At 43.2% G+C, this 23,223-nt stretch overlaps 1 protein-coding gene across 1 annotated transcript; it reads right to left on the bottom strand.

Moving 5' to 3' along the window:
- Nucleotides 1-22,943, bottom strand: LOC311143714 (GPI inositol-deacylase-like). The gene is made up of 26 exons (XM_084179584.1): nucleotides 22,751-22,943; nucleotides 21,599-21,752; nucleotides 13,672-13,847; nucleotides 13,228-13,399; nucleotides 12,957-13,117; nucleotides 11,946-11,998; nucleotides 11,783-11,849; nucleotides 10,197-10,302; nucleotides 9,994-10,052; nucleotides 9,644-9,727; nucleotides 9,344-9,405; nucleotides 8,088-8,139; nucleotides 7,767-7,844; nucleotides 7,427-7,502; nucleotides 7,151-7,224; nucleotides 6,941-6,995; nucleotides 6,709-6,775; nucleotides 6,467-6,572; nucleotides 6,214-6,252; nucleotides 5,856-6,040; nucleotides 5,280-5,510; nucleotides 5,001-5,136; nucleotides 4,862-4,912; nucleotides 4,546-4,781; nucleotides 4,305-4,412; nucleotides 1-4,177 (listed from the first exon to the last, which is right to left on the bottom strand). Exons 1-26 carry the CDS (start codon nucleotides 22,880-22,882, stop codon nucleotides 4,039-4,041), a joined length of 2,859 nt encoding a protein of 952 aa, XP_084035710.1. The 5' UTR covers nucleotides 22,883-22,943; the 3' UTR covers nucleotides 1-4,038.
- Nucleotides 22,944-23,223: the final 280 nt, after the last annotated feature.

Genomic DNA, 23,223 nt, shown 5'->3' with positions numbered 1-23,223 from the left:
GCTTCTCACAATTTTATTTTAACAGCCATAATGCTAACAAATTGCACAAATCTCAGTTATAATAACATTAGATAAAAAATTTGAACAATATAAAAAACACCAAAGCAATCTTTTTTTGTTGCGACAATATTAAAACCTGAGAATTGAGTATGCCAGTCCTTGTCACTTGACCACACCTAGAACCCAACTGTAAAAACAGACTCCCAACATTCCCTCAGGCAAGGTCTTTTTGGGTCCAATTTAATTTTTTGAACATTTCTGGTTCAGCAAAGGTCAGCAAGAGACCATCTTCACACAACGAGGACCAGTTAGAGATAGGAGGTTATAGGTTTAAAGTCACCTAGGACAGAAACAGCAAGAGACCGCATCAATAACGTGACTATCAGTGTGTAGACAGTTCGGTAACACTTAACTGGATGTTCACTTCCCTATAGTCAACAAAACATCAAAAAGCAAGTAGAGACCCAAACAATTTTTAGCATTCATCTGGACTTAGCAGTTTCTGAGCTAAATCCGCCACTCTAGTTGAATATGTATGTTGGGACATTTACATGTAAGTATTTTGTCATTGGCTGTGAATCAGAGAAGAAAGTACTGCAGATCGCTATGGAGTTGCGGTCTGTCTAGTATCCTAGTTGCAACAGTACAGCTACAACAGCACAAAGCAACAGCGATTCACTTCATTGGACACACAATATGTACAATTTGGAGACCCTTCCCTTAAATCATCATTTATATCATTGGTATAATCATTCATCATTCCACAAGCAGCCACCATCTACTACATTACTCTGTTAACTTGATCATATACATTTTCAGACAATCATAACGTGAATTGTGATGTCTGCTTTTAATAATAAACAATTGTTATGACTTAGTTGTAATGACAGATTTTAATAATAAAGTTATGACTGCTAACGTTACAATCATAACAGTGTTATGAATGCAAACATTAGGCTTTTCAGGATTCAAGGAACAGTATTCTATATAATAATAATAATTAATTTAACTTGTAGTGCTTTTTCATTACAGAAAATAATCTCAAAGAGCAAAAAAAGCTTAACAAACAACATATTTAAATTGAGATATGCTTGTAGTGACAGCTTTACTCTGGTTGGTAACATTAGAACATGAGTAGTTGCTGAGGTGTCAATCTCACTTCAGAAATCACGGCACGGTCACAGTGAACACCAATAAAAAAAGATCACAATCATCGTATTCATAGAAAACATATGCCCATTTCTACTAGTTTTACCACAAAGTTTAATCTATATAAATCTAGTCACAATTCATAACTTGGAATGAGGCAGAGTATGTACGTTTCAAAGCACTAAAACTGCACCACATTGACATACTATAGTTTAGTACACACAAAAGCACCCGCACTAAAGTCTTACATACTTACGCACACACATACAAACAAACAAAACAAACAAACAAACAGGTGCAGGTACATTCACAGTGCAGGTGACACAGGGGTGTCGTCGGGGAGAGTGTAGTATATGCGTGTTTGTGCTAGAGTGAGTTTGGTCCCAGGAGCTGATAAAACGTCTCTTTAAATTGAAGCTAGCTAGGATGGACAAAGGTGTGTCATTCATAGCCTGTCTTGTTGAGCTTGAAAAGTGGTAACACTATACAAGAACCAAACTGCCTTTACACGGTCATTACCTTGACATAACACCATTGTGGCTATGTCAAATAATTTAACATACACCAACATAACCATTCCATGTAACCAGTCTGTATTTGAAATCTGTTCTGTCTTGCAAATGAAAGTGTTAAGACAGCTACAAGCAAGGGTTATGCTCACTACTGTTGTACTGTTGTACTCAGATGACCAGATGAGTCACTTGTCAGAGATGCTGGTCTATGTGACAATCTTATGCCCTATATTAGGGAAGTGTCTTGATTGACAGGCAGATAGGAGAGTGAATGCGTGGAGGAGGAGGGGCATATCGGCAGAAAGGCACTAGCTGCTTTGACCAAGGGATGCCAACAGAGCTGGGGTCAAGGGGTGCTGGTGAGCGTCAAAAGTACACAAACACACACACACACACACACACACGATATTGGTTAATTCTTACAAAACAATTGGCAAAAAAGTAAAAACACCACTAACACAGTCCACTGTGTTGTACATTGGAGTGGAACCATGGCGGATAGGGTTTTACGGAAACACACACACCTCGAATTAACGAACAGTAGCGGGTGAAACAGTCTAAAGGCAACAGCTCTGGTGCCTCCATGTATCGTTGGCAATAGGGCTCCTTCATCTGATTCTGAAGATCTACAACCCTGTGCTTTCATTACTACAATGAGGGCTAATACACATTTATAAACGTATTTGCCTTGTGGAGACCAGGCCGATGTCAGTTTGTCAACTGTATTTCAATGCAGGAGCTATGAGTCTTTAGAAAGTCCAGTTTGGAAATATGTGAGGTAACTGATTAAGGCAAATGGAAATACCACGTGCTGATGTTTTCCAAGTACATAACGACTCTTCTAGTAAATAATAGGGGCCATGGCCTCTTAACGTCATCAATAAAAATTAAAAGATATCTAGCCAAAGATCCCTTTCAAGCTAGCTCTTCAAGCGGAGGACATTTTGTTAATCAATAATAGACAGTAGCTTGTAATAGAATGTCAAAGTCACATGATAGGCCCGTTTGCAAGGTAACATCAGATCTAATATACTCTAGTATGGATATCAACCTGGACTCCGTCCATAGAGATGCACAGCAGAACTGCTCAAGTAGTTATGTTACGACGTAGATACAACGTCAAGTTATCCCCCTAGTGATCTGATGTGGAATAGCTTCCAACTCCGTATAACCTTCCTACAACATTGCACAACTAAATTAAGCTATGGTGCACAGGGTCATCCATTCCTCATGATATCCTAGGTAGTGAAGACCCGGTGACTTTAGATTGAGACTAACCAATAACATTCATAGCTATGGCCACATACTGCATAATAATGACCATACTTGGCTAAGAACAGGCTATGTAGTTAGGAGCTCCACTTTCAATAACGCATCACCTGCGTTTTGAACTGGATGATAGCAACAGAAGAAGGTTTGAGCGTGTGATAAGAGTTTACGCCAACTCTCACTTGTAAACCTTTCAAATCTTTACACTGTCAAAAGCATGACGGAACATGTCCTGTGCAGTTACATTAGCTAGCCGGGCAAGCGAGTTAGCCACGGTCATCTTGCATACAGCTAGCTGCATGACATCATTGTAACTAAGGTTGCAAAGGGAGGGAATGTTAACGGTAACTTTCAAAAATGACCAGTAAACTACCAAACTTTTGGAAACGTTTAAGGATTTTAAGTAATTTTCATAGCATGTTAAAGATATAAAATAATAATTGTTTTTTTTATGAATTTTTTTTTAAATAGTCAATTACCGGTAGTTTTGCAACCCTAATTGCAACACTTGACTGCTTATGACATCTTACTAGTGACAGAGTAAAGGTAGCTAGCTTTATGAGTGTGTTCAATCAAAGTTACCAATAAGACAGTCCAAGACGTTTAGGGCCAATGGGGATGGGCAAACATTTTCTATGTCCAATAAATATAATCCAATAAACAGAGACAAATCCCCTCTACTCACCATTACCACAATTATACTGTACTAAAATAGGTTAAATTACAGTTGTATGAAAAACAAATGAGAGCAATATCCTGTTGAGAACCACAAGTATCAGGAGCGTCATTTGTTATGGAGGAGTGATCGCGTCATGCTCCTTGAAGACAGAGCCATATATATACAGAGTAAGGCAAACTTGGTTAAGACTAGGAATTCCACTGGTAGCCATGTTGGCACCAAAAGCTTGGAACACTTGGAGACAACATGGCGGAAAGTTTCACAAACTATGTATGTCTATGGCTCTGCTGTAGGGTCGCCATCGTCGCCCCCTTCATGACCTGAAAGGAGAGCGCAATCCCAGGCCAGACTAGCTTTGACCAGTTTGGGGACCTGACCCGGATCTGTGAGTCTGCTGAGTGATAGGCCCAGCTCAGGTACCAGCAGAACTCAGAAGAGACAGGAAACAGCCAGCGGAACCAGGGCTGCAGACACAAAGTAGTTTACGCGGTATAGATGGAGTGGGGAGAAGGTCACCATGGCAACGGAGAGAGGCAGCAGTAGGCGGGATGTGATGGGCAGGGTTTTACTGAAACACAAGAGCGTTATACACAAGTTAAAACGCACGCCTGGGTGAAAGGACAGGAGTGAAGACAGACAGAAAGGATGTGTGTGTGCGCATGTGTGAGACCGACCGAGCAGCATAGTACAAGCACCTGTGGCTGAGAGTGAGTGTGTTGCAGTTGATGAGCAGCAGAGAGGCGATGAGGAGAGGCACGGTGTGTGGCCAGCAAGGGTCAGGATCCAAACGAGCAGCAGAATATCTGCAAAGAGAAAACACAATTAAAGGAAGGGGGGGGGGGGGGGGATCACAGTTCTACACATGGACACACACACACGGTAGAGTTAGGGTGGACAAGGTAAGGGCTGAACACACACACACACACACTCTAGTACCTGAGGTTGCGGGTCCAGTGGATCAGTGATGGGGCACAGAGCATGACTGGTAGAGTGAGGAGAGCAGACAGGCTGACGTGCAGCTGCAGGTCGTCTCTCACATCTTGCAGTACTGAGTCCGACAGCAGGGGGGCGCCTTTACATTCTTTGGGTTTGCCGTCCAGGGCCTCACTGTCCCCAGTGCCATTCTCTTTGTTACCAGTTCCGTTCTCTTTGTCTCTCTGTTTCTCGGGCGCCTGGAAAGGTAGTGGTGATTATAATCAATATATGAAGATTGAGAGGGCATTTTAGAGAGGGCAATAATTCTGAATATTACCAGGTTCAGCATATGACTCAGAGACCTCTCTGTCATCTGTAGCCTCAGAACCTGGATAGAAACATAGGCATACATTGGTAAACCACAGGAAAACTAACAAGTTCAATGAGTAAGTATTTAACTGGGCCCCTAGACTCACTCGGTAGAGATGGAGCAGGAAGGTGGCTGTGATTGACAGGGCTCCACAGGAAGCACCTCCTAACACGCTCAGACACAGGATGAGGAGCAGCTGAGTCCGCCTACGCAGGGTGCCACAGTCCCGAGACACAGAGGGCCTGAAAGCAGACACACACAACACGATTCAACTAATTTCAATTCAATTAAATGTATTCTCACACACACACACACACACTAGACTCAACTAATTCCAATTCCATGTAGTTCAATCTAATGCATGAGGGGAATGGGCATTCATTACCTGTGCAGCGGGGCCAATAGCAACGAAAGCAGCTGTAGAAAGAGGCGGAGCAGCGCGCTGCCCCAGAAGGCCATGGCCGCTCCCAAAACATACAGCAGGGGGGACAGGAGGCGTGGCCAGTCTACGTTTAGGGGCACCCCCTCCTGTGTCGTACCATCTGGGGAGGTGGCAGGGAGAGCATCTAAGGGCGGGAGATGAAGAGTGGACCAACCATCCTGGAACCAGCTATACCTGGATACAAATAGAGGAATGAAGGAGGATAGAGGGACTTTGTATGGTGTGGTGTGGTTTCATGTAATACGAGTGGTCATTCACAGTGTGTCTGTGTGCATGTGTGTGTGTGTGCACATGCATTTGTGTGTGTGCACACCACAGGAGGTTGGTGGCAACTTAATTGGGGAGGACTGGCACGTGGTAATGGCTGGAGCGAAAGGTATCAATAACATCAAATACATGGTTTCCATGTGTTTGATGCCATTCCATTCGCTCCGTTCCAGCCATTATTATGAGCCGTCCTCCCCTTAGCAGCCTCCACTGGTGCACACACATGCATGCTTGATGGAATAATAGGTCTACCTGAGCAGCAGATGCAGCAGGTAGACGGGAAGGTCCACCTTGTGGGGCTGCAGGGATCTGGCCACGGCATGGCTCATCTGTAGGGGGCGCCCCATCCTCACGACAGAGGACATCTGCCCCCCACAGGCCAGTAGGAGCGCTACAGCCACATACACAGGCAACACGGGCCCACAGAACCTCAGCACCTAAAGGACAGCAGGGTAGAAAGTTAGTTAGCTAATTAGTAATATTGGTGTGTTTGAATTAAGCTAACTTGTCTATTTCACACAAGGATAAATTACCCTGGACTACTACAACACTCATAACTCTGTGTGTAAGGGTGAGAGCTGAGCACAACAGTAGAGAGTATAGGTCTTACCTGTCCAAGCACTCTGGGAAATGATGTTCTCACAGATACCTGGAGAGGGAGGGATGAGAAAGAGAGAGATTCAGCCAGTCTTGGAGGAGAAAAAGAGAAGTTTAATAAAACATTTTTTTTTTTAAACTAAAAACCAAACGTGATTCAGCCTGAAGCCTGTATCATGGTGTAATGCCTCACATTAATGGGCAAGACCATGTAGAGATAACATATAGAAAAACAAAAGTATCCCATTTAATTCTGTGGGCAGTACCTTATAGTGGCAGTTGGGGGCAGTGTGGAGCTGCAGCAGGACACCAGCAGTGTTGTCAGGACGACTCGTGTGGAGCATGCCCGATATCTCTGTTACAGAGGGAATACTGAGAGAGATGCAGGGATAGACCAAATAAATAAGTTTTCCATTGGGTTACTGGTAAATATATTAGATTTAAAAATAGCCAAATGTCATAGGATTGGACAGACAGACAGATGGACGGACAGGTGGTAAGCTCTTACCTGGACGTGGTAACGGAGTCTTCCCTAAACCATGGCACCTTCATTATGTAGACATTGGGTAGTCTGTCTGTACATAGAGACAGTCCAACATTACTGGTACTTTTGCATTTTAAACAATTACCAAAATCATAAATGAAAGATGATTAAGAGCAGCTGTTAACCAAACTCACAAACACGCACCACATCAGTTGATAAAAAATGTGCTGCTGCAAAACCGTAGACGTCTGCTTACCTGCTTTGGTTACTTTGCAGTGGCTTACGACTGAAATTCTGAACGCCTGATAGACCTGAGGATACAGTGGTCAGTAAGTATAAGGCCAAATACCTCTGTCTTGTTCGGCCTGTACTGTCCGTAAGTTATTCAGCCTCCTGATAGAATGCAAGTAGTGGATAATTACTTGACCAAACTTATTAGAGAAATATACAATTCAGATGGACTTACCTGATGAAAGTGCTGCAGCTCAATGGTGTGCCGAAGTCCAGTGGAGTTGAGAGTGACGTCACTAACACTCATGCCTGAACGAGCGAGGACCCACAGAGTTCAACCATAGGGAGCCAGTGTTGCCCACCGAATGAGAAACGTCAACAAATTCAGTATACCTAATTAACTAGCTTTGCAAAATAAACTGGGCATATTTACAGACAAACCAGACTTAATAGATAAAGGTGCAAATATATTTGCTTCTACAGGGAGGAATTAGAGAAAAGGTGAACTCACCAAAGGAGAGAACGTGTGGTACCGGCACAGAGATGGTCTGAGACTCCTGTCTCTGCCACTCACACTCCACTTTAAACTGTGGGACACAGAGTAGAGGAGATACACACATGAATAGTACTACAAGAGTTTCTCTACTTCTCTTCACATTTATGAATATGGATGGCGCTACCACTGAGATAAATGTAGTTGATTTATTTATATTGTGACTACACCTTATGGAAAATAGTGTTTCTCTACTTTTATCTGTATTTGTTAATAACTAGGGCACATAAGTGCTATCAAAATGTAAAGTTGTGTTTAAGAATGAAACAGTGCTTTGGCTTAAGTGCACACAGTGTACCTGTCTACCATTGAGGTTGGAGGCAACCACAATGAGGTGAGAGACAGAGGACAGCTCACTGAGGCTCAGAGTCAGAACCTGGGGGGAGAGGGACAGACAGAGACCAGTGAAGCAACTGTTCTGAAGATTTATTTTGATCTACACTTAATTATTATTCACACTTATTTATTTTTGGTCTACACGGTTTGAGTGCAGTGTCAAGTCATGTCCCAATTTATTTAAAGTGCATTTCACAACACAAGAAACAGAGAAATCAAAAACAGAGAACTGACTAAGCCCTAATATTCAGTGATGGTGTAAATATGGGAAGTTAACGCTTACCTTGAAAGCTGGGAGAATTTCGGTTCCCAAAGACAGATCCACTGCCTGCACACTGGGGAAAGAAGAGTACAGTCAGAGACGGCAACGAGAGAGAGAGAGAGAGAGAGAGAGAGAGAGAGAGAGAGAGAGAGAGAGAGAGAGAGAGAGAGAGAGAGAGAGAGAGAGAGAGAGAGAGAGAGAGAGAGAGAGAGAGAGGTCTGTCAGAAAGAGCAAGCAGGAGCGAGACAAATAGAAAGAGTATGTCTGACAAAAAATCGAAACAGCCATTTTATCCGTTTTCTGTTCAAACGATAAGAAAAATTCAGAACATTCCACGTGAATTCACAATGCAGCTGCGCTGCTGCCAGCAACGGTTTGGGTATCACGGTGCGTCCCTTTCAGCTGGTTAACCATTGCACCTGTACTACCATTACTGTACCTCAATTTCACCACAAAGTTTGCATTTCCTTCCCATTTCATTTCACTGCGTTTGCAAGCCTTTCTCTGCCATTTTCCAAAGTTATTGACGATGATGTAGCGGTGGAGAGCCGACACAAAAATAATTGATTCCTCAAGTCCTTGCCCGTCGACTCCCATTTCTGAGTATCAAGATTCAGTATTTTTGGAACGGAAGAGACTGATTAGTTGCTGTACTTCAGAGAAAACAACACTCACATCTTTCTTAACGAGCTAGCTAGCGAGGGACGAAGAGAGGGGAGGGGCCCAGTATAGGCAGGTCGGCCACCTGGCAGACAGGCATAGTGCGCGTCTCTGACTCTGTCTACCGACAATCAAAAGCTGTATCTCGCAATGGAATGCTGCATCTTGCAAATTCTTGGCTTACAATGTCTCGCAACTTCAGTAAAGCAGAGCCTATCATCAATGAATAGGCTAGGATATTCTACACGCAACAGACCGAAGACTGAACACACACACACACTCGCATCATTTGAGAAGAGCAAGAGCAGGCGAGTCACCACGAGGGAAAGAGGGGCAGGCAGAAAGAATGTCTTGGTAATCTGTATCTTGCAATGTATTGTCATGCATGTCTCGCAAATTCACCAAAGTAGCCTAAAGTTTGCTCTCTGGTTTGAATTAAATTACACAACTTCTTCCAGGCCTTTATAGCCTACTGTCTAGTTAGGCTATAACACAGAAGATCATGTTTTGTGATAACTGCACTGTGGGGAGGGGGGGGGGCGGGACAAAAAAAAACGTTTTCAGTTAGGGGTTTTTCTTAACGTTAAGGATCCCAACTTATTCACACCCCTACTCACCACATGGATCCGTTCATCTGTGTACAACCGTAAACCCAGCTAGTCATTTCCTGTTGGAGAGACTACAAACATTGGCTCGGTAGTCTCACAAATTACATTCTACTGCTCGCAAGATTCACCTTATACTGTGTTCTCAACTTGCAGACTTACTCACTTCATAAGTCTTACATTTCTAATATTTGTTACAAATGGTGGCAGAAGAGGGATTCATAACCAGTAGGAAGCGCCAGTGTTATCATAAGAGCATATATTGTATACTGGTTTGAATCCCAAGCAGCAGAGCTGCCATCTCAGTCTCACCAGGTTGTTGCTGCGACAGTAGAAGTGGCTGTAGGCTTTCCTGCGACTGGAGAGGGCAAACAGGAAATACTTGGCTTGTCCTTCCTGCAGAGAGCAAAGGAACAATAACTCAGTCATATTTTCAGAAGGCATGGATCTGTAAAGTATGTTATGTGTCTATCATCAAGGTCCAGCTCCATCTAGGTCCAGAAGCGCAATTTAGCCTACTGGAAGACTAAGTGGTGCAATCATCACATTGATTACACCTATCCAGTTATTTTAGGTCTGTGAAGACCAAAGTGATAGGAGCTATGTGAAGGGTCTATGGACCAAAATGGTCCTCAGCCCTGGTGGTAAAGGTGTAGGCTTACTTTGGGAGCACTGTACGCCAGACGGAGTGTGTTCACCTCGGTCCACGTTTCAGGAGACCCTGGAGAATGTGATAAATAGGAGAGTGGTCACACATCCAGTAAAACACATGTACCGTAAAGGACACACAGCCTAAAAGGTGACATACAGTCACACAGTTCAGCCCTTCTACAAAACACACACTGTAGCACTGTAACCCACTGACCTGAGAGGGAGATGGGCATCTCTAGCTGCTCACCCAGCACACGTACAGGGTGTCTGATAAAATGATGGTTCAGAATGGCCATTCTCCTCTTTGGATCGTCTGAAAACTGGTAAAAAAGACACATCGATATAAGGTACTTACCAACTTCAAATGGACAGACAGAGTTCCAATTCTCTTCCCTTCACAGCCTCTTAGAGTTGAAAAGACTGGGCAAGATTCTAGACTAATTATTTCACCTATCAAACTCTTCTCAGATCAATTAGGGAAGTAAGCTATACACTAAGATTAACTGAGCCACAATCCTGGTGTACATCTAGTCTACAGAGGCTTTCGCTTGGTCTCCTCTCATTCATCTGCTATAACCACGTTTCCATCCAGTTTTTATGCGAGTAAAGTCATACGGTATTTTTTAAAATCACGACAGCTGTGATGGAAATAGGACATTTCTGTAACATTTTTATAAATGCAGAGATATAATTTGTTCGTTCGACATGGTGGGTTCCTTTTGCGTCAGTAAAATGAATTATGTGAGAAATGGTGGTGGAAACCTCTTTATGCAAATATAGATATAATAACCATCATATTGAAGTAAACTTGGAGTCACGCAATGATATGGTGTGGCAGGTAGCTTAGTGGTTAAGAGCGTTGTGCCAGTAACCGAAAGGTCGCTGGTTCTAATCCCTGAGCCGACTAGGTGAAAAATCTGTCGATGTGCCCTTGAGCAAGGCACTTAACCCTAAGTGCTCATGTAAGTCGCTCTGGATAAGAGCGTCTGCTAAATGACTAAAATGTAAAAAATGTGTGTGGTCCTCCCACTAGGACTTGGGAAACCATGCAGTTTAGACTAAAGATTACATTTACATTTTAGTCATTTAGCAGACGCTCTTATCCAGAGCGACTTACAGTTAGTGAGTGCATACATTTTCCATACTGCCCCCCCCCCCGTGGGAAACGAACCCACAACCCTGGCGTTGCAAGCGCCATGCTCTACCAACTGAGCTACAGGAGGGCCGATGAACTTCACAGGGTGGTGAAAGTGCACAGAGATGAGTTTAATGCTCCTTTCCAATAAATATCGAGAGTCTTATTCTGGTGACATGATGATCAATGCTTGACTGCTGTTTGACAACTAAAAATATCATTGCGCTTATCCAGAATTATCTCATCATGTAAACTAGCCTACCCACACTGTATGTGCAAGCTGTTGTTGGCTACAGCACACGTGCCAAGACAAGAGTATGCATATTTGCTATTTACAAGTTTTTGTTACAAAACTATCAGTAGAGTTGAAAATGCAATGGAAACACATTGAACTTTTGATTTTTCTTCGGTACATGAAAACTTGAGCGAAAAATTACTTTTTTTTGCACTACTTCATTACGCACAGATTTTGTCTGTTTCGTCAAAAACACACCAATATTCAAATGAAAATCTGTCGCCAATTGGATGGAAACCTAGCTACTGATGCAAAAATAACTGGATAGTTGGAAGCAAATTCACAGAATGTTGCCTTTCCTGTGTTTGTTAGAGATGATTCAAGGAGGCCCTGCCTGGTTTCCAGTCTAGTGAGTCAGTGTGATACTCACCTGTCCAGTTTCAGGTTCAATGAGGTCAAAGAATGCCCGCACAGTGGCCAAAACCAGCTCTTTGCACCTGGAAAACAAACACAATAAGTAAATGACTTGCATATTTATGTAAGAGGGTCTGGAGATCACATCAACAAGCTCTAAATCGAATTCCTCTACTTACCAAACAATGGACAGGTGGTCCGTGGACACCCAGGTCCTTGGAACAGCAGTAACCTTCATAAAAGAAAAACAGAAAGTATATTAACACTATCAGATTGAAATTGAATGCCAGGCTGAAGGACTTGAGGCCGTCTAAATTAATCTGGGCTATCAGAATGAAATGTACACTGAGTGTAAAAAACAGACCGACCAGGTGAATGCTATGATCCCTTATTGATATCACTTGTTAAATCCACTTCAAATCAGTGTAGCTGAAGGGGAGGAGACAGGTTAAAGAAAGAAATTTAAGCCATGAGACATAGATTGTGTATGTGTGCCACTCAGAGGGTGAATGGGAAAGACAAAAGATGTAAGTGCCTTTGAATTGGGTATGGTAGTAGTTGCCAGGTGCACCGTCAAGAACTGCAACACTGCTGGGTTTTTCATGCGCAACAGTTTCCCATGTGTATCAAGAATGGTCCAAACACCCAAAGGACATCCAGCCAACTTGATACAACTGTGGGAAGCATTGGAGTCAACATGGGCCAGCATCCCTGTGGAACGCTTTCGACACCTTGTAGAGTCCATGCTCCGAAGAATTGATGCTGTTCTGAGGGCAAGGGGGGGGGGTGCAACTCAATATTAGGAAGGTCTTCCTAATGTTTAGTATACTCAGTGTATATTGTTATTTGGCATGTGGTTAACTAATGGGGCGGCAGGTAGCCTAGTGGTTAGGGGCGCTGCACTGCAGCTGACCCATTGCTTCCAGCCTCTTCGGGTGTGTGTGTGTGTGTGTATCTCGGGTTGGAAGCATAAAATACACATTTATGTTCTCTGTTAGTTAATAGACAATAAAGTACATCTTATCTTATCAATGTAAAGCTTTTGAGTGGACAATTATGCTCAAGTGATAGAACAGTTACAAAGCTTACAGCAGTTCACAAGGCTCGATTTGACCGAAACGTCAACAAAATAAATGTTCAGATAAAACAAATGTGTACGCAGGAGTAACTTTGACTTTGTTGAGTCTTACCACTAGAGACAGCTTGCTTGGGTCGTCCTGGGGGCAGGGCAGGGCCGTGAGGCCGGAGCGCACCTGGTAGTCACGGTAACCACCCCCCACGGAGAGAACTGTCACGTTGCGCAGGTCTTCCGCTCGACCCACCCAGCGCTGTCTCACAGCAGAGTAGAACTCTACACACACAGAGTAGAAAGGAGAGAGGAGAGGAGAAGACTTTAACACAGACAGATCACAGTGCTGGAGGTTACTATACTTTGTAAGCCTTAGTGTGTGTGCGCCATACCCAGTAGGTATGTGTCGAGGGACAGCACAGGGGCCTGGTGAGGGGAGGCCTGGGTGATAATGAGGCTGACAAGGCGAGGGCTGAAGCGGGGCAGGGTGAAGAGGGCTCGGGCCACCACTCCCCCCATGGAGTGACCCACCAACACCACACTATGAGGGGGGGCTTCATGGTCCTGCGGAGAAAGAGGTAGGTATGGGGCTTTGGTTTATCAGTCTAATGGCCAATCCCAAATTGATCCTTAGCACCCTAGGCACTTGTGTTTATCTGAGAGGATTGGATAGTATAAGCAATATGGCAAAAACTCCACCTGCCATCTCAGACAAGTGCCTAGGGGGTAGGGGTTGATTTGGGCTTGGGTGTAAGTCAGTTGTTAGCCACTTTTGGTTAACATTTATAGATCTGATGTTTTTGAGAGAGCTCATAATATTTTCTTATATAATATACCTTGTAGAGGCGCAGGATGGCCTTGATGCTCTCATGTATAAAGTGGGTCTGCCGGAGCAGGCTGCCTCCGTACAGGGCCACAAGCTCCTCGTTGAAGTCGATGGTGAACACGTTGAGGTGGACCCCTCCTTCCAGTGCCTCAGCTTTCCTCAGGGCCACTGAACCCAGGGAGCGAGCTGGTGAGATGACATAGGAGGTGAAAGACAGATTAGAAAGCTGTGAGAAGATTAACATTTAAGGATAAGATTAATTTATTAATAACCTGAAGTTGGGCAAGGGAGGAGACGTAGGTCAGGGCTATGCAGTTGCAGCCCTCGAACGATGTTCGGCTGGAATGAATGAATAGCTTGACTATTCATAGGTGTGTGTAACTAGTGTCACTAAATGGTCACGGTAGAACGGACATAATTGCCATGTACACGAGATAGGTCCAACCCTAATCCTATAGAACACCATGTTAAAGTTATTTTCAGAGTGGCCAGCTAGCGATGAGCTCAACCTTTAACCTTAAAGGGGAAAATAACCCTGGGGGAATCTTGGCTTGTTTTCATCATGTCCAAGGCATTTCTAGGTCAGTGAGATGTGTTTCACACATCTCACTGGGGGGGGGGGGGGGGGGGGGGGGGGGGGGGGGGGGGGGGGGGGATCAGAAAATAAATAATGTAGTCCTGCTTTGTGGCATTTCGTGAAAGCTCTATGTTATACTGATCTCACTATACGTTTTTTTTAGTGTAGATATGGTTGTCCTTGTTTGATAGAACCATTGGACTTCTTTCAGTGATGTTCCTATCGGCGGATTCATTGCTAAATATACAAGCTCGCACATTTTTTCCAGTCTTTGAAAGACTACAACTCGCATTGGGCGGTGCTTCATGCTCTTGTCCCGTCCCTCCCCCAAGGCAGGCGTTTTTGAAAGGGAGGCACTAACAACACAATCCTTTGGGCAAAACTGAAAGAACAGAACAGACCAGCATGGCTTCAAGCGATTCCTCATCAACATGAATTCGACAATGGAGCATTTGATGTTCTATTAGCTACATGGTGACATTCAACCATACATTTCAACCGGAATATAGCGAAGAGGATTCAAAACAAATAGTTGGATTTAGCTAGAAGCTCAGCTACAATCAATGCCAGCACCTGACAAATACGGTGGCTAGCTAAGTAAGTTATTTTTCCTGCATGCCACCTAGCTAACTTTAGTTAATCTACTGAAACCCATATTGTGAATTGCTGGCTAACATAGTACTGTGTTACAGTGGGGGGGAAATCTAATTATTTTTCAGTTTGCTAACTTAGGTAGCTAGCTAGGTAGGTTTGCAACGCCAGGGTTGTGGGTTCGATAAAATAATGTATGCGCTAACTGTAAGTCGCTCTGGATAAGAGCGTCTGCTAAATGACTAAAATGTAAATGTAAATGTAGCCATCTAGTCTAGCTAGATAGCTAAGTTCGCTAAACAACTACAGGTAGCCATATCTATGACTAAACATAGAAGAGGTTTTATAATCAGAGATCTATTGTATCCCGATTGTAAAACCTCTTATCTTTTTAGCCGTAGATATGGCTACTAAACAGTAAGCTAAAATGTTAAAACCAGCCACTTAAAGCTAGGTTACCAGCAAACATTCCCACATGGCTGGAGTTGACTAGCTAGTTAGTTAGTCTGGCGCCTGCTAACTTGTTATGCGCCACGCCTCGCGTTTGTAACTTGTTAGCAAACGTGTAACATTAGCAACTGTAAATGATTTTACTAGCTAGCTATGTAACATAATTCACATTGGTTATGACCTTGGATGCATTTCAATCTCAGAAAATTATAGGCATGACGCAAGATAGGATTCCAAACAGATGTAAATAACAATGATTGGCTATCCAGCTAGATAGCTACGTTAGCTAGTTAAGAGGAGAAACAATAATACAACACTTTATAGTTGTAAATCTCAAACTGATAAGCTGGTTTTACTATAAATATATTTGCCTAAGCATGCCTGATATACATGGTTGTAGCTAGATACTGTCTGCCTACTTACCTAGGTACATTTGTACGGTCTGGTCACTGAGCAAAGGTTTAAGGTTATGCCATATTTCTTTCCATTAGGCTAAATAGTGTTCTAAATGTAATCTCTGTGCCGGTGCACATGTATGCATGTTCAACTATTCTACCCTAATGTTGATGTTATGCTGGCACAGTTCAACTGTCGTTCAAACTGTACGATAGAGTATAATTTATATTTGTTTGTCTTACAGACGATACCGTGTGGTGCCTGGCTTCTTCCTGGAATGGATTCTAGATACAGAAACAGAATTCCTTTGCCTGCGTGTGTCATTGTAGCAGAACTGTATCCCTCTCGGTAGATTGGACATTATGCTGTATTTCAAGCAGAAGATGACTCAAGAGGAGCTGAATCGCAGTTTGATCATGACAACATTCCCACAGCTGTACAAGTATTCCCTGAACTTTACTACACTGATCATACAGTATTTTCTTACTGTATGTTTCTTTGTGAATGTCAATTTCATCATGACCAGCTCTCCCATCATCTGCTGATCACCAGTTCTCTTAGCTACAGATTATTACACCAGATACTGTGATTTAACCAAAGATTTTTGGTATTCATTACTGGGAGTTACAGGATAGGTACTGTTTGGTATAGCACTGAATATTTTCGACCAACCTTAGTGATGCTGTCTTCGTCCTCGATTTGTGGAAACAGGAGTCTCATAAAATGTCTGTGTCCATTTGCAGGGGGTCAGTTAGAATTTAGACAATTAACTGTCTTGATCAATGAGAGAAGGCTTGAAATAGACAAGATGGTGGCGTACACTTTGTTGGATTACTTCATGGAGCAAAATAAATATTTATTTTAATAACAAGCATTTTCTCAATTCAAACGGACCCCCTGCAACTGGACACTGACATTTTGAGACTCCTGTTCCCACAATCGAGGACGAAGACCGTATCGACAAGCTAAGGTTGGTGGAACATTCTATGTGCTACACCAAACAGTACCTATCCTGTAACTCCCAGTAATGGATACCAAAAATATTTGGTTAAATCACATTATCTGGTGTAACAATCTGTAGCTACAGTTCCCTGCACTTTACTAAACCTGAGACACACTGAACTGTACTACATTGTTCATACTGTGTTTGTGTTTGTTACTTTTACCACATAACATTCTTGTAGAATACCGAGTTCTCTTTTTGAGTTAGCATTAAATAGTGTACAGACCCTTTGCTATGAGACTCGAAATTAAGCTCAGGTGCATCCTGTTTCCATTGATCATCCTTGAGATGTTTCTACAACTTGATTGGAGTCCAGCTGTGGTAAATTCAATTGATTGGACATGATTTGAAAAGGCACACACACCTGTCTATATAAAAAGGTCCCCACAGTTGACAGCGCACATCAGAGAAAAAAACCAAGCCATGAGGTCGAAGGAATTGTTCGCAGAGCTCCGAGACAAGATTGTGTCAAGGCACAGATCTGGCGAAGGGTACCAAAAACATTTCTGCTGCATTGAAGGTCCGCAAGAACAAAATGGCCTCCATCATTCTTAAATGGAAGAAGTATGGAAACACCAAGACTCTTCCTAGAGCTGGCCGCCCGGCTAAACTGAGCATTCGGGGGAGAAGGGCATTGGTCAGGGAGGTGACCAAGAACCTGATGGTCACTCTGACAGAGCTCCAGCGTTCCTCTGTGGAGATGGGACAACCTTCCAGAAGGACAACTATCTCTGCAGCACTCCACCAATCAGGCCTTTATGGTAGAGTGGCCAGACGGGAGCCACTTCTCAGTAAAAGGCACATGATGGCCCGCTTGGAGTTTGCCAAAAGGCACCTAAAGGACTAATAACAAACAAGATTCTCTAGTCTGATAAAACCAAGATTGAACTCTTTGGCCTGGAAACCAAGTGTCACTTCTGGAGGAAACCTGGCACCATCCCTACGGTAAAGCATGGTGGTGGCAGCATCATGCTGTGGGGATGTTTCTCAGCGGCAGGGACTGGGAGAATAGTCAGGATCAAGGTAAAAGATGAACGGAGCAAAGTACAGAGAGATCCTTGATGAAAACCTGCTCCAGAGCGCTCAGGAGCTCAGCCTGGGGCGAAGGTTCACCTTCCAACAGGACAATGATCCTAAGCACACAGCCAAGACAACACAAGAGTGGCTTCGGGACAAGTCTCTGAATGTCCTTGAGTGGCCCAGCCAGAGCCAGGACTTGAACCCAATTGAACATATCTGGAGAGACCTGAAAATAGCTGTGCAGCGACGCTCCCCATCCAACCTGACAGAGCTTGAGAGGATCTGCAGAGAAGAATGGGAGGAACTCTCCAAATACAGGTGTGCCAAGCTTGTAGCATCATACCCAAGAAGACTCGAGGCTGTAATCTCTGCCAAAGGTGCTTCAACAACGTACCGAGTAAAGGGTCTGAATACTTATGGAAATGTCAGTTTTTTATTTTTAATAAATTAGCAAAAATTTATCAAAACCTGTTTTTGCTTTGTCATTATGTGGTAATGTGTATAGATTGATGAGGTAAAACATATTTTTAAATTAATTTTAGAATAAGGCAAAATGTGGAAAAAGTGAAGGGGTCTGAATACTTTCCGAAGGCACAGTAAATATTTTTTGCTCGTTTGTTATTAGCACAGCCAGACACAGAACACCACACAAGCATGATGACAAACGTTAGTGAAAAACAAATGTTTTCAAAAACATCTTGCTTAGAGAAGTTCTGAGATGACTGTGTGTTGGTTGTTCAAAGTAAATAACGCCATCATCCAAGTTTGTGGGCACTGCCCATCTACATAGCAGGGTGGCATCTGCATTCGCTATGAATGTTGGACTTTGTGGTTTATTATGAGCAGCCGAATATACAGGAAAAAACCCCGAAACTTTCCGATTCTACTAGTGAAATGAAAACGTGCACGTTCTAGCTTGTGGTTTCGAATAATATTGATGTTTATGACAAAAACGTAATGTTGTTAATATAGCAATGACTATATGCCGTGGCAGAGCCAAGGTGAAATTTCCTTTTAATTTCAATTTTTTGCTTATGGGACCATCATCGCTGACATTCATCCACCAGATACCTGAACAGTGGCTGTCCCCCCATGTGTGAGGATTAGGGTTGACAAAGCTCATATCAACACAAGATGACCTCTGAATAGACTAGAATTACCATTAGAGTTAAGTAATCTGATTAGCAAAACAGAGGGGAGTGTGTGGATTATGGATTTAAGCATCCCTTCAATAGACCTGTGAACCTGGACCTCATTTCACTTCCCTACGAACAGTAGCACTCCTTTTTCTGAGTAGTTTGTTCACAGTTTAAGTCAACTCTGATTAAAGGGATCATTCGTGGATACCATTTTTATGTCTCTGCGTACAGTTTAAAAGAAATTGCTAACTAGTTAGCGCAATTGCTAACTAGCGTTAGCGCAATGAATGGCAGTCTATGGTAAAAGCTAGCTGTTAACATACTATTACCAGTCATTGCACTAACGCTAATTAGCATTGGCTCGCAAAACTACCTCCAACTTCCTTCATACTGGATGCAGACATAAAAAGGGTATCCACGAGTTAATCTGACTCTGAGGAAGGGGAAAAAAGTGGGGAAAAAAAGTATTTAGTCAGCCACCAATTGTGCAAGTTCTCCCACTTAAAAAGATGAGAGGCCTGTAATTTATCATCATAGGTACACGTCAACTATGACAGACAAAATGAGAAAAAAAAATCCAGAAGATTACATTGTAGGATTTTTAATGAATTTATTTGCAAATTATGGTGGAAAATAAGTATTTGGTCAATAACAAAAGTTTCTTAATACTTTGTTATATACCCTTTGTTGGCAATGACACAGGTCAAACGTTTTCTGTAAGTCTTCACAAGGTTTTCACAAACTGCTGCTGGTATTTTGGCCCATTTCTCCATGCAGATCTCCTCTAGAGCAGTGATGTTTTGGGGCTGTCGCTGGGCAACACAGACTTTCAACTCCCTCCAAAGATTTTCTATGGGGTTGAGATCTGGAGACTGGCTAGGCCACTCCAGGACCTTGAAATGCTTCTTACGAAGCCACTCCTTCGTTGCCCGGGCGGTGTGTTTGGGATCATTGTCATGCTGAAAGACCCAGCCACGTTTCATCTTCAATGCCCTTGCTGATGGAAGGAGGTTTTCACTCAAAATCTCACGATACATGGCCCCATTCATTCTTTCCTTTACACGGATCAGTCGTCCTGGTCCCTTTGCAGAAAAACAGCCCCAAAGCAGAATGTTTCCACCCCCATGCTTCACAGTAGGTATGGTGTTCTTTGGATGCAACTCAGCATTCTTTGTCCTCCAAACACGACAAGTTGAGTTTTTACCAAAAAGTTATATTTTGGTTTCATCTGACATTCTCCCAATCCTCTTCTGGATCATCCAAATGCACTCTAGCAAACTTCAGACGGGCCTGGACATGTACTGGCTTAAGCAGGGGGACACATCTGGCACTGCAGGATTTGAGTCCCTGGCGGCGTAGTGTGTTACTGATGGTAGGCTTTGTTACTTTGGTCCCAGCTCTCTGCAGGTCATTCACTAGGTCCCCCCGTGTGGTTCTGGGATTTTTGCTCACCATTCTTGTGATCATTTTGACCCCATGGGGTGAGATCTTGCGTGGAGCCCCAGATCGAGGGAGATTATCAGTGGTCTTGTATGTCTTCCATTTCCTAATAATTGCTCCCACAGTTGATTTCTTCAAACCAAGCTGCTTACCTATTGCAGATTCAGTCTTCTCAGCCTGGTGCAGGTCTACAATTTTGTTTCTGGTGTCCTTTGACAGCTCTTTGGTCTTGGCCATAGTGGAGTTTGGAGTGTGACTGTTTGAGGTTGTGGACAGGTGTCTTTTATACTGATAACAAGTTCAAACAGGTGCCATTAATACAGGTAACGAGTGGAGGACAGAGGAGCCTCTTAAAGAAGAAGTTACAGGTCTGTGAGAGCCAGAAATCTTGCTTGTTTGTAGGTGACCAAATACTTATTTTCCACCATAAATTGCAAATAAATTCATAAAAAATCCTACAATGTGATTTTCTGGAGAAAAAAAAAATCGCTATTTGTCTGTCATAGTTGACGTGTACCTATGATGAAAATTACAGGCCTCTCTCATCTTTTTAAGTGGGAGAACTTGCACAATTGGTGGCTGACTAAATACTTTTTTCCCCCACTGTAGATAAAGGGCTTCATTGCCAAAATCTCGAAGTAACCCTTTAAATTTGTTTATTGTAAAATCAGGTATTAGACTTGACAGGCTTTAAAGTAGCCTAAACATAGCCTACTTAGTGCTGATGTTGTTGTATGTAAAACATCTAAAGATCATGCCTGGGTTGAGGCTTAATTGGTTGAGGTTTGTGCTTCTGATGGCAACCATGACATGTAAAATAGGCTAATGCAACAGAACCCATGATGGAGGACACTGAAAACCATCATGCATATAATGGTTAAATATCTATGTGCATGTTGCATGTGTGCGTGTGTGTGGGTGGGCGTATGCATGCGAGATTGAGAGTGAGAGAAATAGAGCGATGGGTGTTCTACTCCCACCAGCAGCCCCTAGCAAAACCAAACCAGAAGAAGATAGATCTGCATTAGAGTGGGCATAGAACAGGGATCATCAACTAAATTCAGCTGGATGGTCAGGGGGCCGGAACATAATTACAAATAATTTGTAAACTGCAAATTAAATCACTGCCAGTTGGGAAATCTTTCACCAGCCTATGTACAATATGTAACCGAAGCAGATATTGTACATTAGAGATTCTTAGCTTCCATTGTTAGAGCAATAGAGAGAGCTAGCTTGTGATAGTCCCTAACCTGGGTGGGTATGTTTGATTAGGGTAAGTTTGATAAGTGGATGAGTTTGGTTAGTGGTGGTAGAGGCTCACCTTGTTTGTAGCTTCCTGCGTTTCCAGGTAGGAAAAGAACAGGGGCCCCAGTTAGTTTGAGTCCGCGGGTGTCCTGAGCGTACTGGCCCTCTCCGTACAGGTAGAGCCCATACGCTGGGTACTGGCGGGCCACGCGTCGGGGCAGGGCCACACGCTGTCAACACACACACACACACAGTGAGGACACACATCCCTGGTAGAGAGCTCATACTCGCCGAGCCTAAAGCGCGACACACTAAGGATACACACATACCTCACTAGAGGTAGAGCCATATGCTGGGTACAGCTGAGCCACACTTCTAGGCAGATGAACACATCACGGAGAAGAAGAAAAAACAGTACCGTGAGAAAGCATCACTACCCTGAGGGACAGGAGAGGTGTGGCACCACATGGCTGATACTGACCCTTGATTGAGCAAATCAGATCAGAGAACAATTTTGAGTAATAAATATAGTAGCTACTAATAATACATTGGCCTAATTCTTCATATTTTATCAGCACCATGGTGAGTTCAGACAGTGCCATATGGTTGTGCCAAGCACTAAATGGGATAATCACCTTATAGTACTTATCATGGATCAACTGCAGCTTCGAACACAAGGTGTGATCTACTGAGCCCTGATGTAACATACAATGATGACACCACACACCCACTCAGCATCCTCAACATACAGTAACTGCCTACCGTGCCACCTCTCTATTGTAGCTAGAGATAGTGGAAATAATGTACAATTCCATGGTAAAATATGAAACGTAGTTGGTGTGCATGACACAGTCCATTGACATCCTCAACAAGGAAATAGCCCTGTGTAGCCTTGTCACTCTGAAAATCATGCATGAGGTGCGATGTTGAAATTGGATGCCTAATGCAGGTGTTCAACAACAACAGGTAGCTCGAGCTTCAGAATTATATATCGGTCATGGGCTAATTTATAGCTATCCATATTATGGCTATCAAAATGACAGCTGGACATTGACAGCTGGAGAGAGAAAAAATGGTAGCTGGTCCTGAAAAGGTGGGACACTAAAATAATGTTACGCATTTTCTAGCAACGTTCCGAGTGTTGTTGACAGTGCCGAGCGATTACGCCGAACCGAAACCAAATCGCGCACGGTGCCATTTGTTTGAGATCAATAGGTAAACTACTCACCCGGTACTCGGGGTACTCGAACATATAGGTCATGGTGCATCTATTCTCTTCAAATCCCGACAACAATTCTCGCAGGCCCATCGCCAGAAGACCCATTGCACACCCGTAAAAGGCCACAGTGGCGACTCTCATGTCTACTGTCTTTCGGCTTTTGTCTGTTTACAGATATACGGTTTCCATTTTTCCTTTTGCAAACCCTCTCTCTGTTAAACCTGATCGGGAGGCATAACGTTACCTATAGCCTTCAATCTGCGGGAACGTCACTGATTCAAAGATTGTTTAACCAATGAGAGAGGAAACATCGGGGAGACGGCCCAATGACAACTTCGAGTGGATTTACTTCAATAACCTAACGTAGCAGGCGTAAAAGAACGTTCAGTTCGCATGAACGTTTGCTACGTTGAGAAACGGTTTGTATTGAACGACACCAAAGATATTTATAATTAACCCAAGATAGTTCAACTGTGTCACAG

The sequence above is a fragment of the Coregonus lavaretus genome (assembly GCF_964263955.1).
Source record: "Coregonus lavaretus genome assembly, chromosome: 16".
Taxonomy (NCBI): domain Eukaryota; kingdom Metazoa; phylum Chordata; class Actinopteri; order Salmoniformes; family Salmonidae; genus Coregonus; species Coregonus lavaretus.
This window is presented reverse-complemented; position numbering and strand designations above follow the sequence as displayed.

What these genes read in the sequence shown, in the direction of transcription:
- LOC311143714 (XM_084179584.1), bottom strand. Translation starts at nt 22,882, where the DNA reads ATGAGAGTCGCCACTGTGGCCTTTTACGGGTGTGCAATGGGTCTTCTG. An exon ending in TCGAGTACCCCGAGTACCGG is followed by an intron (nt 21,753 to 22,750) that starts GTGAGTAGTTTA and finishes GTGTGTTGACAG; the next exon opens with CGTGTGGCCCTGCCCCGACG. An exon ending in CAAGCAAGCTGTCTCTAGTG is followed by an intron (nt 11,999 to 12,956) that starts GTAAGACTCAAC and finishes TCTTTTATGAAG; the next exon opens with GTTACTGCTGTTCCAAGGAC.